This window comes from Caretta caretta, chromosome 1, assembly GCF_965140235.1.
Source record: "Caretta caretta isolate rCarCar2 chromosome 1, rCarCar1.hap1, whole genome shotgun sequence".
In the NCBI taxonomy this organism is placed as follows: domain Eukaryota; kingdom Metazoa; phylum Chordata; order Testudines; family Cheloniidae; genus Caretta; species Caretta caretta.
The window spans coordinates 298,200,217-298,217,797 of NC_134206.1; the positions used below are offsets into that span (position 1 = coordinate 298,200,217).

The window sequence follows — 17,581 nt, forward strand, 5'->3', positions numbered from 1 at the left end:
ATTCTTTTTGCTTACAGTAGCTGATACATGATGCTATATACTCTTGGAGAGCGGAGCTATCTGCTCCAGACTATCTGCAGTATCTTGGGTAGTTTTTTAAACAATAGCATTACATATATACTATTCAGCCATGTACATGTTCTTCCAGCTCTGGAATTTTATTAACAAATGTTCAACTTTTTAGCAACACATCTGAAAGTTACTATTTAAGGATTCAGTCCAATTCCCAGTGAAGTCAATGGAAAGATTTTAATTGACTATAGTTTGTTTGAACTGGGACTACAATTCCCTTCAGAAGAGCTGCTCTTGTTCTGTCAGTGGAAAAGAAACAGAATAATATGGAAAAATTAATAATCTATCTCAAGGGCTGTTGCTTAATTCATGCCAAAGTCTATATATATGCAAAATTTCATTCCGTTTAGGTTACTACATAAATTCTATACAAATAATGAAAACACATTTTTTTCTATATATTCTCCATAATTACGGATCTGGTTAAAACACAATTCTGCATGTAGTGCAATTAGGTTTGTAGAGAAGGGACGGGGGAGTGAAAGTTCCAATCTTTGCAAGGTAGTCTAGTGGTTATGGTGCTGGACTTGGGAGTCAGGAGACATAGGTTGTCAGTAGCAGAACTGGGATAACCTGCTTTGGACAAGTCACTTCTGTGCTTGTTTCCTCTCTCATCCTTCACCTATCTTATCTATTTAGATTATAAGTATTTGAAGGGCAGCGACTGTCTCTTACAGCAATTAAACACCCATGGCTTGCCTGGGTCAGGTGATTTGGGCTCGTGGGGTTCAGGCTATGGAGCTAAAAATTGCAATGTGGAGGCTTGGGCTGGAGCCCAAGCTCTGGGACTCCATGAGGGGGGAGGAGCCCAGACTCCAGCCCAAGCCCGAATGTCTACACTTTAATTTTTAGCCCTGCAGTCTGTGCCCTGTGAGCCAAGTCAGCTGACCCAGGCCAGCCACAACTATGCGCTGGGTCTTTTATTCTTGTGTAGGCTTACCCTGTTGTCATAAATATAAAGGGAAGGGTAACCCCCTTTAAAATCCCTCCTGGCCAGAGGAAAAACCCTTTCACATGTAAAGGGTTAAGAAGCTAGGATAACCTCGCTGGCACCTGACCAAAATGACCAATGAGGAGACAAGATACTTTCAAAGCTGGCGGGGAGTGGGGGGAGAAACAAAGGTTCTCTCTGTCTGTGTGATGCTTTTGCTGGGAACAGAAAAGGAATGGAGTCTTAGAACTTAGTAAGTAATCTAGCTAGATATGCATTAGATTCTGTTTTGTTTAAATGGCTGATAAAATAAGATGTGCTGAATGGAATGGATATTGCTGTTTTTGTGTCTTTTTGTAACTTAAGGTTTTGCCTAGGGGGATTCTCTATGTTTTGAATCTGATTACCCTGTAAGGTATTTACCATCCTGATTTTACAAAGGTGATTCTTTTACTTTTTTTTTTTTTAATTAAAATTCTTCTTTTAAGAACCTGATTGCTTTTTCATTGTTCTTAAGATCCAAGGGTTTGGGTCTGTGTTCATCTATGCAAATTGGTGAGGATTTTTATCAAGCCTTCCCCAGGAAAGGGGGTGTAGGGTTTGGGAGGACTTTGGGGAGAAAGACGTTTCCAAGCGGGCTCTTTCCTGGTTATATATTTGTTAGATGCTTGGTGGTGGCAGCAATAAAGTCCAAGAGCAAAAGGTAAAATAGTTTGTACCTTGGGGAAGTTTTAACCTAAGCTGGTAAAAATAAGCTTAGGGGGGTTTTATGCAGGTCCCCACATCTGTACCCTAGAGTTCAGAGTGGGGAAGGAACCCTGACACCTGTGCATGTATGTACAGGTCTGTTGCAGCTCTGATTTCAGATGGGGCCTCTAGGTACAATCAATAATAATGAATATTGTCCTGGCTTCCCATGAACTTGAGTCTTATAGAAGAAGAGCGCTATCTGCTATTACTTACATAGTGTTACATACATACATTACTCTCTCTCCAAACCGGATTTATTTTAAGAGAAATTCCCTTCCACATCTACTTGCAAGTCCTTGCTCTGAAGACCTTGCAGGCCAACAATGAAATGAGACCAACCCGTGGATATTTTCTTATGTTCTAGTATTTGAGATGAAATAATTTAGGGCTTGATCCTGCAAACAATTATACATGTGTGTACCTGTTGCTGCATGAAGTGCCATTGTTTTCCATTTTCTGGGGCAGAACTTTGCAGGATTAAGCCATAAGTATCTTTAATTGCAAAAGCTTAATGTTTCAGACCATTGTACTGACCTGCAGTTTTTGTTTTTGTTTATAGAGCAGCTTGTAGTGGGATCCTCTAGGCAGCCTGCTGAATCATGGGAAAAGGATTATGATTCCTTTGTTCTTCCCCTTCTTGAAGACAAGCAACCATGTTATGTATTATACAGATTAGATTCTCAGAATGCTCAAGGATATGAATGGATCTTCATTGCATGGTCACCAGATCACTCTCATGTAAGTAATATTAATGTCTTTGTATTGTAATATTAATGTCTTCGTACTGTCTCAGGATTGGGTTGCAGAAGAGAAAAGGACAAGAGAAAATTGGGTAACTGAGGAACTCCTGAACGGTAAAGATTACAGTCTACTTAATGCTAATTATGTATTGAAATAAAAGGTTTTATCAAATATTAGATTGATGAAGTGAGCTGTAGCTCACGAAAGCTTATGCTCAAATAAATTGGTTAGTCTCTAAGGTGCCACAAGTACTCCTTTTCTTTTTAGTTGAAGAGTGTAAGTTTTTGATTTCATTAATTAAATTCATGAAAGGAAACACCATCTTTTTAGTAGCATTCAGCCATAAAATAAACAAGAACTTGAATATTTTCTGTGATACAGATGTCTTCCTCAAAAATCTCCTTTATCCTTTAAACTCCACCCTAATCAAGAAGAAAAATTGGATTGACAGGGCTGATATATAGAGTTATTTCTGTTTGTGAGGCAGGTGACTATGCTTAATAGGCTCCAATAAATTTTTTTAATTAAGTTTTTCTTAAGTACATCTTAAATACTGAAGTGGATATCCAAGTTATTTTTTATTCCTTGTGTGGCTGCGATAGTTATTCAGATCCATTACTGAACCAAACAGGGGTTTGTAGGCTATTGTGTGTGTCTGTCTCTCTCTTTTTCTTTTTTTTTAAGCCAGTTGCTTCCGTCAATATTCAGACCAGCAGCAACAGAATCTAGAACAGGTGTTTTTTTGTTGTTGTTTGTTTGTTTGTTTTTTAAAGATGTTACTGTGTTTGTAACTTTTGAAAACATCCCCCATACTCTGAAAATTACCTTAACAGTTGCAATATAGAACACTTTGATTGGATTGTTGTAAAACTTCTCTCATTATTGTACCCTTGAAATGGTTAATATCATGTCAAATTATCACACTCCAAAGCTCATTGTACAGAGTGTTTTCCTATTATTAATTATAGCTTTAAATTGTAACTACTTCTTCTTGTAACTTTTATTTTGCTTAACGAAGTATTTCAGAAGTCCAATAATAATTTTAGCATGCAAATGCACTTGCTTCCACGTACATAAAAAAATTAAAAGCAACTCTTTTGCAACATACCAGGTACGTCAAAAAATGTTGTATGCAGCAACACGGGCAACTCTGAAAAAAGAATTTGGAGGTGGTCACATTAAAGACGAAGTATTTGGAACAACAAAGGTATATTTTTAATGTCAGCATATATGCTGTTTTTTAGGAATAATTCTTCTATGGGTTAAGTTGCATAGTAAAACGTTTTAAATAATAATTGTGGTCAGATGTTCGTCTGCATGCATGTGTTGTTAGCTGCCACAGCAGATCTCAAATGAACTGCCCAATAAAACCACAAGACTTCGTTTAGTAGCAAACACGCCTGGGCAGGTTTATTGTTGACGAAGCACGGTAATAGCACCTGGCAGACTCTACGAGGATACTAAGGCATGTATGCTTGTGACAACGGACGCAGCTCAGTCAGTGACGGGACTTTCCACTGCCCCCTCGGCTGGACAAAGACAGTCCCTCTGAGATACATCTTTATACACAGATACAAACAAGTTATGTATCACCCTCTGATGTATCAGGGTGCCACCCTCTGACGCAGGGGTGGCCAACCTGAGCCTGAGGAGGAGCCAGAATTTACCAATGTACATTGCCAAAGAGCCACAGTAATACATCAGCAGCCCCCCATCAGCTCCCCCACCCCGCTCCCAGTGCCTCCCACCCACTGGCAGCCCCACCGATCAGCACCTTCCCCTCCCTTCCCACGCCTCCTGATCAGCTGTTTCGTGGCATGCAGGAGGCTTTGGGATGGGGGGAGCGGGGAGGAGCGAGAGCATGGCAGGGGATGGGGAGGGAAGGGGTGGAGTGGGGGCAGGGCCTGTGGCAGAGCCAGGGGTTGAGCAGTGAGCACCGAGCACCACCCGGCACACTGGAAAGTTGGCGCCTGTAGCTCCAGCCCCGGAGTCGGTGCCTATCCAAGGAGCTGCATGTGGCTCCAGAGCCGCAGGTTGGCCAACTCTGGGCGCCACCCATTGCCTTGCACCTATAGGTTCAATCAAAACATCTCTATTCATCATGCTGTCATCTTGACCTTATCCTTAAGATGAGTCAGCGTGTTCCTGTTACCTTTGGGGAATGTAATGGTATCGAGGTGCTCTGGTACCAACCTTCTGGAATGTGCTTGTGTGAGTGTTTTGTGCCTCGCATCTCTTAGGAATATGTGTTTTGCAATATCAGCCCTATGCTTGCCAAATTCTGTGAGCAGGGCCTGCCTCGTGCTCACAACCTGACTTTGCTTTATATCAGCAAAGTTTTGACCACTGCTTTAACCTAGGCCTTATACCAGGCCTCTGATACAAGGCCTTATGTTTCAGACCCTCTTCTTAGTACAATAATTTAAATATAAATCTTTTTTCCTGTTATTTAGAAAGAGAACGGCCGTATAAAATGTGCACAGAACAGCATTTCTGTTTTAAGTGTCACTTTATTTTAAATTCCTTTTTCGATCAGTTTATTTTGAGGCTGTATAGTTCTTGTGCTTAATTACTGTAAAGGGTAAACAGTCACCTCTAGGAACAGTTGGAGGATCTTCCCATTTTAAATTCTTACTTGCCCAATGATTGTGCCCCAGAGTCCCAGCTTTCATTTTGGGAGCAAGAAAGGAAAAGAGAGAGTTGTTTTGGTTTTTTTGAATTCACATGAAGCACTCTGATACAACAGTGATGAGAATCATATACCTGGATATATAAGTAGGAGCTCCCTGGTATGTCTTTGTGAAAGCTCTCGATTCCAGGCCTCTCCATATCAAGGTCTCCAGATTTTCCGCTCCTGCATTTATGTGCTAGAGTGGAGAGCAGTGTTCAAGTATCAGTAAATCTTCTACAATTGGGCCCAGTGAATTCTGTTCATCTGTCAGGCTGCCATAAAGCCCTAAGCCTTTCCAGGCTTTCCTTTTGCCCTGTGTCGGCAGATGTAGGAGCTTGTCTTGCAGTTGGAGTGCTCTTCCTGCACAGATGATATCTTTAGAGAAAGGAAGATCATTCTGCCTTGTAATTCTACTTCTCTGAAGAGATCATCTTGCAAGATTCTCACTCACAAATCCACTTACCCCTGAAAGTTTGGAGATTACTATTTAGAGGGGTCTCCCTTTGCGCACTTTTAATTTTTCTGAGACATCTTTTATTATTTTTCCCCTGTTGATCCTCTTGAATTGGCTTTTTCTTTCTGGGTGCTTCACCTCCCATGCAGTAAATGGAACTGACTGGGGTGTAAGCATACTTAATACTCCATAGGAGATGGTGCATGACAGCCAGTTGAGGGGGCCCTCACTTACACCCTACCTTGTTATCCCTTGCCTTTAAGGGTAAAAAACCAAAACTTTGAGAGCTAGGAGAGTTCTGCTGGGCTCTCTACTGAGCTACGTCTAGGACTAAGAATCCCGCAAGATATCTTCAGAGAAGAAACGTTACAAAGTAGATAACTTTCCTTTGTAGAAGGTTTGGCAGATGTTCCAACAGAAACCTTTTTTTATACCTTCTTGTTTGGGGGAATTTGGCTCATTTTCAAAAGGGTTTCTTTGAACCCAGGCAAAAATGTGATCCCTGGAAGGAATTTAGAGCAGAATCCAGGAGCGAATGAATTCATTGGTGGCACAGAAATCTCTCTGCTCTCTTTCAGGTAGAATGGGGTTGGGAGGGGGTAGAAGAGCGAGAGAGATGATCATATTTATTTTATTGTTATATATTAGCATTACATTTCCTTCTCTATTTGCACATGCTTTTATAGCTTACTATGTTCTGCAATCTCTTCCTTTCATTCTCTTCTCGCTAGATGTATCTATTTTTTTTAACCTATTGTGGTCTTTATCACACCCTTTCCCATCATCCCCATTGATTTTTCTTCCCCATGTTTTTCATTTTTTACCATCCATTTATCCTTCCCTCTTTCATTTCCATCCCTTACAATCTCATCCTCACTTCCCTAGCTTTTTATTCCTAAACATGTTTATTCAGTAAGGTTCTAATGTGTGTATAAAGTTCTGAGTTGTATTTCATGTCTGATTTACATTTGTGGAAAAATCCCAGTTTCTTCGAGTATTTGCTGGTGTGGATTCCACTCTCACTGTGCATACACCTCATATGCATGACATAGGAATCTTTGAACAGCAGTGTGTGTTGGGTTTCACCTAAACTGTGCATGTCTTGCTGCCCTCCCCAACATAAGGACATAAAGGGCATATCAGTTGTAATTATCTCTTACTGTCAGTGGCGGAAAGACAAAACCAGGCTGTGTCCATCCACGTGCTGCTCCTTAGTATATTCTCCCCCTTTTCCTGTTTAGATTCCAAGGAAAGGTAGAGCAGGATACTGGATCAAACATGGTTCCCGTCACCAGTCTACCTCCCCTGGCTGAGAGCATAAGAAGAACTATTTGCCTTTGATCTATCCACAGAAATTGAGTGCAGAGCCCTCTTGTAATACAGGGGCAAGTGATACAGGATCAACTTCCTACTTTGTACCTAGTAACACCAAAACAACCCCAGTACTTACATCTGCTACCAATGTGTCTGAACCAAATCCCTCAGTACCAGCGATGACAATCAAAGCCCTAATAGTTCCAGCAGACTTGTTGTCAGAAGTCACTAGTTCTCCAGCACCATCCTAAAGGAGGTGCAGAATACCATTGAGGACATGCCCTTTGAGAGCATACACATATTCATCACCCATACAGATGATGATTTTTATTTGCTAAAGGATTCAATAGTCACTTTATGATTACTAATTATACCCCTGCCTCATTGCCGAAGCCCTTCAGATACTATAGCCAGACCAGGTAGAGAACACCCAGTTATTCTTGACAACAGCCTGCTGTTTGAGGCTGGAGCACATGACTTATGAGGAGAGGCTGAGGGAACTGGGATTGTTTAATCTGCAGAAGAGAAGAACAAGGGGAGATTTGATAGCTGCTTTCAACTACCTAAAAGGGGGTTCCAAAGAGATGGATCTAGACTGTTTTCAGTGGTACCAGCTGACAGAACAAGGAGTAATGGTCTCAAGTTGCAGGGGTGGGGTGGGGTTTAGGTTGGGTATTAGGAAAAACTTTTTCACTAGCAGGGTGGTGAAGCACTGGAATGGGTTACCTAGAGAGGTGGTGGAATCTCCTTCCTTAGAGGTTTTTAAGGTCAGGCTTGACAAAGCCCTGGCTGGGATGATTTAATTGGGGATTGGCCCTGCTTTGAGCAGGGGGTTGGACTAGATGACCTCCTGAGGTCCCTTCCAACACTGATATTCTATGATTATGCCACTAGAAAGAATCCTGGGTTTTCATGACTGAGACCTTGGTCATATGTAACCACCAGCCTCGTGCATAGTCATCTAGGTAGTAGGTTTGAGGTGCAAGGTCAAGAGTCACAATCCAGCCAGGACAGAGCCTGCCTCCCCAAACCCTGCCGTGGGATGCTGTTTTTCCTTATCCTTAACTACCTACAAATGGGTACAAGAAATCATCTTCTGCAGGTTCTCCATTCAGTTCTAGTCTCTGCCTCAATCCCCCTTCTCCTTCCCTTTTCAGGGACTCTTCTCACAAAAAACAACTGAAAGAAGTGGCTTCCCTTCATTGTCTAGGAGAGGTACCTCTAGAATTCAGGGAAGAGTATTTCTTTATTTGGTGGGTAGGGGGTTCTTCATACTGTCTGTGACTTGAGAAGACTCAACAAATATCTACATAGTTTCAGATTCAGAATGGTAACATTTGCCTTCATCATCTCTCTTTACAAACTCAAGACCAGTTTGGCTTCTGAACTCCAAGACGCACGCTTCGATATTGAGATCCATCTGACCCACAGGAAGTATCTGTGATTGACATTAGAGTCTAGGTGCTATCGATGCAAGGTCCTGTCTCTTCACAACATTGAGAGAATTCACAAAGTGTCTTGCCTTGGTAGTGGCACATCTGAGGAGACAGAGTGTTCACATCTACCCATATCTAGATGATTAGCTGGTCAAAGGCAGATCCCATTAGGAAGTCTCCCATAGCCCTATATTGTGTCCTTGACATAATTAAAGTATTAGGCCAAATGATAAATTGCAACAAATAATTTCTCAGCCCATTGCAGTTATACAGAGTTTATAGGAGCTCTCGTAGACTTCAGATCATCAAGGGTGTACATTCCCAAATGAAAGATTTCAGTCTATCAAAACAATAATCCCCAGCATCAGGTCCATCAACCACAGTAAGGATCAGTCTCAAACTCTTAGATCATGTCAACTTGCACTTACATGATGCCGCTATCCAGACTTCACCTATGACTGTTACAGGGCTGACTAAGGTTGGTTTATCACCCCATGAGACATTAGATGGACATGCATATTGTTGTTCCAGCTAACATCCTATCAAATTGGTGGACACATTCTCAGAATATCTGCAAAGTTGTACCCTTCTCCACCCTTCCAGCCACAAAGATACTGATGCTTCTGGAACAGATTTGGATGCCTACCTGGATCAACTTCAGATACACGGAAGGTGAGACTACACATATATGTTAGGCAGTAGTCTCAGCACACCAGCAGGAATCAGGGTCTCCTTTATTGCATTTCCTCCAATTCCTCTCATACCCAGAGTGATAAGACAAATCAGACAAGTCTAATAGCTTTTTAGACATCCAGACAATTCTGGCTGACTGATCCAATTCAGCAACTCAGCCTAAAATACATTTGCAGACTTGACATATCACAGAAATCATAGCCAAATTCTACATTCAGACCTGAAATCATTACAGCTAACAGCCTGGAAGTTGGCTGGCTAAGTGTTACTGAGAGACTATTTGTTGCAGGTACAAGAAATCTTAATAAAATTTATTAAGATAATGTTGAAATAAAAAGAAAATGGTACAGAGTTCAAGCATAGAAGTTTCTGGTTATCAGGGAATAAGGTACAGATCATCAAGGGATGCGAAAGTCGGTTTAGGAGTTGGTGGCATAAGGAATACATAATCTGCAATCTCCCCAATTGGGGGTAAAAGTTTAACCAGTCAAAGTACAGACATTGAGATATGGGGGTATACAAAGCAGGAAGCCCTCCATAAGGGGAATCCAATCCTCAGAATGGAAATGATTCTCAATCTTTGCAGAACTGCGACCCTTTGGAGAGCCGTATCCCCAAGATTTTGACTATATTCTGTACCTGAAACTCTCTGGACTCTCCATCACTTTCATCAGGAGCCACCTTGCAGCAAATTCAGCATGACAGCCTCTGGTTCAAAAGTTTACTGGACCAACACAAACTGGTCCAATAAAAGATAACACCTCACCCACCTTGAGCCTCTGGTTCAGTCATGCTCTGTATTTTTCCACGCTGCTATTTCTAGTTTTTTTTTAAAGGGTTAACTTTACACTTTTTCACCGAGGAGAGAAATAAATAGTGTAAAATTAACTTTCTCTCCACTCAGGGAGTGCCCTTGTTCTTGAGATCTCGCATTGTCCTTGTGAGTCTCGTGGAGCCCCCCAACCCATTTGGATCTCTTGGTGAATGCTCTCTTCACCACTTTCCTCTCAAGATGGCCTTTTATATCATCTGAAAGAGCCAGTTAATTAGTGAACTCCAAGTCCTCATGGCCAACCCTCGTCATAGCATAGTCAATCAAGATAAGGCTGGTGTTGAGACTTCATCCTAAATGTATTCCCAAAGTAGTTTCAGATTTCCACTGAACCCAGTTGATTCCGCCCCGTTTTCTTTTTTTAAACCCCATTCAGCTCCAGGGGAGAAGAAACTCCCCACCATAGATATTTCTAGGGCCCTGCTATGTTACCTAAATAGTACAAAGAAAGCCCTTTAAATAAGCTCCCTATCTTTTTATTGCACTAAATAATATAGGTATGGGGCAATCCTTATCTTCTCAGAGATTATTTAAATGGATTATGCAGGAGGGATGTATTAGGCTTACCGTTAACCGACCTTAACCCTCTGTGTGCTGGCAGGAGCAGCCCCCGGCCAGCTGGAGCAGCCCCGGCCCCTCTCCCTTTAATCAGTTAAACAATATAATTTTAAGGTTACATCCCTATTGTGCACTGTATTAAAATCTGTTCCCTCATGGCAGGCGTACCTCATCCCCCAAATATCAAAACTCAGACAACCAGAGCTCAGGCTGCCTCCTTTGCACATTTATGGGAATATTCCCATATCTGACATCTGCAAGGTAGTGTAGTTGTAGCCATGTAGGTTGCAGGATATTAGAGAGACAAGGTGGGTGAGGTAATATCTTTTATTGGACTAACTTCTGTTGGTGAGAGAGCCAAACTTTCAAGCCACATAGAGCTCTTCCTCAAGATGCTGCTTGGGGCAAGATAGAGAAGTACAAGGCATTGGTAAGACCTCATTTGGAATACTATGTACGGTTCTGATCATCCATGTTCAAGAAAGATGCATTTAAACTGCAACAGTTGCAGAGAAGAGCTATAAGGATGATCGGGGGCTGTAGGGCCTATTTTATGAGAGAAAACTGGAAGAGTTTGCTTGTGTAGTTTTGCAGAAAGAAGGCTGAGAGAGGATATGATTGCCTTGTATAAACACATTAGGGGGGTAAATACCAGGGAGGGTGAAAAGCCATTTAAGTTAAAGGATAATCTTGGTACAAGAAAAAAGGGATATAAACTGGCCATAAACAAAATCAGGCTGGAAATTAAAAGAAGGTTTCTAACTATCAGAGGAGTGAGGTTCTGGAACAGCCTCCAAATAGGAGTTGTGGGGCAAACAACTTAATTAGTTTTAAGAGCGAGTTGGACAAATTTATGAGTGCAGTTTGTATGATGGGATTGGTTGTGATAGTGGGGGCATGACTCAACAGCCCTGAGGCTTTGTTCCTAAATCTCATGCTTTATGGTTTCTGCCGGCCACCAGCAAGGTCAGGGATGGATTTTTCCCCTAATGTGTATTCTTGAAGGGTTTTTTGTTTGTTTTTTAAAATCTCCTTTCTCTGAAGCATCAGGGATGGCCACAACTGGAGATGGGACACTGGGCGGGATGAGCCAAGGCTCTTGGGTGGCACTGAGCAGTCTCTCTCTCAGGTGGCTTGCTGGCGCATTCTTCCTCACATATCCAGGGTCTAGCTGATAACCATACGTGGAGTGAGGAAGGAATTTTCACCCAGGTCAGATTGAGAGTGACCTTGGAGGGTTTTTTTGCATTTCCCTGCACCATGTGGGAGCAGGTCACTTGTCAGGATTATCTGTGTATATCTCACATAATCATTTCCTTGCCATTACAAGGGCCTCGAGCACTGATGCATCTGAGTCCCTCTTATTCTCTTCCTGTGGCACATAACAGTCTAGTCTCCTCTGGGCTGTATTGCTTTGGTCTAATTTCAGTTGTTGGATTTAGTATGTGGGTGCTGTGTGGTGATGGTGGCATATGATGTATGGGAAGTCAGACCCCAGTGGTTCTCAACCTATTTACCATCGTGGGCCACATCCAATACTGTCTGTATGGCCCTGAGAATGTCACATGGGCCTCAGCTGTGTGCTCATTGGGCTGCAGGTTGAGAACCACTGGACTGCATGATCTAGTAGTCCCTTCTGGCCTTAAATTCTGACTCTGTGACTATGCCTTTGACCTGGACTTGAGATCAGATGCCAAATGTGAGACGGCAGTGTTACAATCATAGTTAGTGACAGCTAGGACCTCTTGATTCCATTTTCCACATGGGGTACTGTTAGCTGTTCACCTAGAGAGGGATCCAAGTGGACAAATACTTGAAGAAAGATTTGTTACTTCCCAGCAATAGCTGTGGTTCTTCAAGATGTTCTGTCCATGTGGATCCCACAACTCACTCCATATCTGCTTCTTCAGTCTTCTCTGGATTAGTGAGGAACTGAGGGATGGCTCTGGCCACTCTGCCCTTTATGCCCTTGTGTGGGGAGGTCATGAGGATATGCAGGGCCCAAAAAGACTCAAAGATTTTGATCTCACGCTCATGAGGTGAATGCACGCATACTAAACATATTAAAGAACCACAGATACTGTAAAGTAAATTAACTGTTCTTTCCCTTACTTAATACTCAGAAGGAAGAATCTTCAAAGAAAACTTTAACTGAAGAATCATTGATGCCAAATACTGATTCTGTGTTTTCAGGATGATGTTTCATTGAATGGATACAGAAAATACTTGATATCACAGTCCTCCCCTGCCCCTCTGACTGCAGCAGAAGAGGAACTTCGGCAAATTAAGATTAATGAGGTACAACATTGTCTGGGAAGACAGGCAGGGGGATGAGTAGAAATTTCTGAAGTGTTGTAGGAGGAAGCTTGCAGGAGGAGAGAAGCAAACCAGTCGAAAGTTTTCAGAAAGTCTGCAGGGTGGGACAGGGGCACACAAACTCAGGTTGGGCATTTGACCAGTCCAAAAAATAATTGGCCAATTGACTGGTTAAATAATGTCTCAAATGACCCAATATTTTCAACTACTAACTTATTAGCAGAGTAACAAAAAAGAATAAAACTTGGTGATCTCCAGTAGGCCTAGCCTTAGGTAGATACTTGTGCCTAATTACAAAAAAAAAGACCTAATTGAGTTATGTTAGCTCAGAAAAACATGAAACCCAATGAAAAGAAATGATAAATGAAAGTATAATCATATCACCTTTTTTAGTAATGTTAGGTTAGCGTTTAAATGTGAACATGATTCAAGACTGAATAACACAAGACTGAATTACAAAACAAAAGAATAAATAAATAAAACACATAGCATAAGTGCATTTAAAATGACTTTTTTCCTTTTATATTTGCTAAGTAGGCAGCAGTCCAACTCTTTAAGCAGTTTAGTGGTTGTCCATCTTTTTTCTTTTTGTGTTGGGGGAGGAGGTTTAATGACAGGTAAGCCTCCATTCCCTTTCCCGCTCCCTTCTGCGTTGATTTCTGTGTGTTTGTCTAGTCAGTTTAGATTGTAAGCTCTTCAAGGCAGGGAACTGTGTCTTTTAACTTGTTTAATGTGGTTTGTAAACCAATGTGTACAATGATGGCCTGACAAATAAAGCTATACATACGTACTTGTTCTAGAACAGGCATCGGCAACCTTTCAGAAGTGGTGTGCCGAGTCTTCATTTATTCAGTCTAATTTAAGGTTTCGCTTGCCAGTAATACATTTTAATGTTTTTAGAAGGTATCTTTCTATAAGTCTATAATATATAACTAAACTATTGTTGTATGTAAAGTAAATAAGGTTTTTAAAATGTTTAAGAAGCTTCATTTAAAATTAAATTAAAATGAAGATCTTATCAGTTTAGTCTGATCCTTGCCCTTACTGAGTTTTCCAATGTCTAGAATGTATTTGGATTCTTTAAGCTGCACACAGGCTTCTGAGTGATCAGTTGTTAACCGGCTCCGAGAGGGACAAAGGACAGATTTCATGTGTGAATACCTGTTCACACAGGTATGTGGATCTAAATGCTAAAAGCATTGCAAACGCAATTTTCTTCAAACAGTTAAATTTCACTGGCAGGGACGTCCAGCAGGTCAGAATAAAAGCCCTATGATCTCACTCGGTAGCTTCAACGGCACTCCGCAGATCTCCAAACTTTGATACCCACAATTCTGAGTTTTTTAACTGAATGAGCTGCATTTCGAAATCTTCAACGTCCATCCACTGAAATACAGACAAATCCAATTCGCTTTCGTTGAACTTTCCAGGTTTAATTAGAAAAGAAAGAATGGGCCAAATCGCTGGAAATCTTGAAATCTGTCAGAAAATTCTGATTCCAGTTCTTGCATGTACATTCTAATCCAAATATCAAATGCAGTGCGCTGTTCCACGTGACATGATAGTGATGTAAGCAGAAAATCAGGACTTAAAAATATCCCAGTACAGTGGCACTGGAACAATTTTTAAGGTGGGGGTGCTGAGCTGTGCCCCCCTTGCCCCGTCTGCACCCCTCACTGCCCCAGGACGGGGGCCAGTGGGCCACAGGTGGGGGTAGCTGCAGAGCCCCAGGCTGAGGGCCAGGACCCCAGGCCAGCAGCAAAGGCCCCCAGACCAGTGGCCAGGACCCAGGTCCCGGCTGCGGCCAGAACCCCGGGCCGGCAGCCGGAACCCGGGCAGTGTGAGTGCCACTGAAAATCAGCTTGCATGCCACCTTCGGCATGCGTGCCATAGGTTGCCTACCCCTGTTCTAGAAGATTCCTACCAATCATGATGCTCTGCTTTCAGTTAGTTCTCCTTTTTCCCCCAATAGGTGAAATTAGCAGGTAGTGAGTAATCATGTGAGTGGTCAAGACTTCTAAGTAGGCTTGCTCTAACAAGAGGCTGCTGCCTACATCAGAACATTCTTGCTGGAATATTTGACAGTTTGGCTGCAGTCAACTGACATTACTTGACTGGTCAATTGACTGGCTTGCCAAGCCGAAGCACAAAGAATGTCATATTTTCAGTTACTAACTGGGATTAAAATGTATACTGTAACACAAATATGTGCAGTGTGATTTAGCATTGCTCCAAATACCTTATCTTTTCATTTCCTGTTTTGTATGATTTTAGATTTTTAAACTTCAATGTTGCATTAACTTCAGTTTTTGATTTTAATATTAACATATTGCGTTCATTTAGATCCAAGTCTAGCCTTTTTAATGTTGTACTTCAGTGATGATGATGAACATAAATCAGCCACAGGAAAATGCTTGTGTGGCTTTGGAAGATATAGCCTATATATAAATAGGCTGCCAAGGTAAATTCTGATCAGTTCGATTTGGAAAATAAAATACAGAGCACAGAGTTCATTTCTGGAACATTGCATATGTGGACAATAGTTCTCTGAAAAGTGACTCGAAGTGACATAATTGGTTTCCATATTTGTAGGCTTTTGATGAGTTCCATATCAAATCTGCTAAGTTTACAAGAAAAGAGATGTTTTTTCTAACTGCCAGCCAGCACTAGGATTCCACTGGAATATGAAAGCTTTCTTCTTTCTGGTTTATACATAATCATCAGAATTAAAGATTCTGAAATTGCAACTTAACTAATTATTCTGTTGATACTTCAGCACTGCAGAGAGGTTTTTAGAGTTATGGGAGACTGATATAAAAAAACAAAATTGTTTTTTTAGAAAAGTAAGTAGATGTGATTCTATAAACATAAAAAGGAACAGAACTGTTGAGTAAGGCGATGCCATTTTAGTCATTTTTAAAAATCTCTGTCACTTACTGAATGCAGAATGAAATACTACTTACTCTGAGACTAAAATCTGTATGAATACTTTGAAGATTTTAGATTATAATTAAACTGATTTATATTAATTCCAGGTCCAAGTGGAAGTCGGTGTAGATACCAAGCATCAGACACTGCAAGGAGTAGCATTTCCTTTGGCTAAGGAAGCTATTCAGGCTTTGGAAAAACTGAAAAATAAACAGCTCAACTATGTGCAACTGGCAAGTACAAAATATTGCATTTAATTATTTTACAGAATACAATTATGCAGTAGTTGTTTAAATTGTACATGTATGAACATGTACTGCAATGTTTAATTCAGAATAGGATTCTAAATTATCTGTTTTCTCATATCAGCTTCTCTGATTATGCTGCTCTCTGTATCTGCTCTAACTTTTGTTTGTTTAACAGCAAATTGATATAAAAAATGAAACTATTGTTTTGGCCAGCACACTCCATACTGAACTTAAGGATTTGCCAAACAGGATTCCAAAGGATTCTGCACGCTATCATTTTTTCCTTTATAAGCATTCCCATGAAGGAGATTACTTGGAATCCATAGGTATGAGAATTACTATATGTGAAATTTCATTTGTTCATTTCATATAACTTAGAAGTAATCTTGAGATGGGGAAGATGGTATATAAATGATAAAATTTGGTGCATAGTTTCAGTGGTCAAGGCTTTCAAAAGTGGCCACTGATTTTCAATGTCCTTTGAGTGTCAGACTTTGAAACTGCTTTAAAAAGCCCTGATTTTTCAAAAGTGCTGCACGCACTCTGAAAATCAAGCACTTTTTAGAGTGTCTCCAGTTGGGCACCCAAAACCATTGTTCACTTGAAAATATTGGCCAATATCTTTCCATTCATTGGTCACTTATAAGTTTACATTGTAACTAAAGATGTATAATGGTGTTGTTTCTTCCCCTTCAGACTTTGTAGAATATTTTGTTTAAATGTCTGTCACAAGTCATGATTTTAAGGTAATAGTTCTTACACCGTTTTCATTCTGCAGTATTTATCTACTCTATGCCTGGGTATACGTGCAGTATTCGAGAACGGATGCTATACTCTAGTTGCAAGAGCCCTCTGTTAGAAATTGTAGAAAGACAACTGTGGATGCAGATAATGAGAAAGGTAAGCATATTAGAGGTCCCATATCTGTGCAGTGCGGGAAGAACATTAATTTCCTTTATCTTGAGTTTTACCTTCTGTATAGCTGAATTGTGTTGGTTAATGTATAGCCAATTAATTTTGACTACACTTGCTTGTCAATATTAAAAACATTTGAGACCAAATAACCAAGCTGAGCCAATTTATTGTCTATAGAGAAAACAGTATGGTACAAGAAAGAAAGAGTTTAATACATCACCAGTCCTTCTCGCTGTGTGTCCAGTTAACATTACGCAGAATGTGTGATCCCAGAATACGCCCCCAAAACTACTCTGTTTAAATTAGACCTGTTTACAAGTAAGAAGCACTGTATACATCACCCCTCGGACTAAAATTTCCCCAATTACTTTATTTTATGGTACTTTATTTTACTGGTACCATGGTATACCCCTCTTGTCTCTTGTTTTCGAACACCGAATTCCAAACTAGTTGGGTCATGAAGGCATTCCCCTACCTCTACCAGGGTAGAATATTTACATATCTTACCTTTGACAGTTTTCCCATTTGCTTATGCAAAATGTTGACTTGTACTTTTACAAGGTATTGTGGGATACTTAAGTGAGCAAGAGAAGGCATAATACAATTTATGATTACCACACACTTAATATTAATATAATATACCATGTGCATAATACCTGGAGGGATAGCTCAGTGGTTTGAGCATTGGCCTGCTAAACCCAGGGTTGTGAGCTCAATCCTTG

At 40.8% G+C, this 17,581-nt stretch overlaps 1 protein-coding gene across 1 annotated transcript in view; it reads left to right on the forward strand.

Moving 5' to 3' along the window:
- TWF1 (twinfilin actin binding protein 1) overlaps nt 1-17,581 on the forward strand; it is a 39,251-nt gene that overhangs the window by 12,214 nt on the left and 9,456 nt on the right. Inside the window, exons 3-8 of the mRNA XM_048836011.2 lie at nt 2,313-2,491; nt 3,606-3,701; nt 12,646-12,750; nt 15,804-15,929; nt 16,120-16,270; nt 16,723-16,844. Of these exons, the coding sequence (XP_048691968.1) occupies nt 2,313-2,491; nt 3,606-3,701; nt 12,646-12,750; nt 15,804-15,929; nt 16,120-16,270; nt 16,723-16,844 (779 nt within the window). The remainder of the gene's footprint in view (nt 1-2,312; nt 2,492-3,605; nt 3,702-12,645; nt 12,751-15,803; nt 15,930-16,119; nt 16,271-16,722; nt 16,845-17,581) is intronic.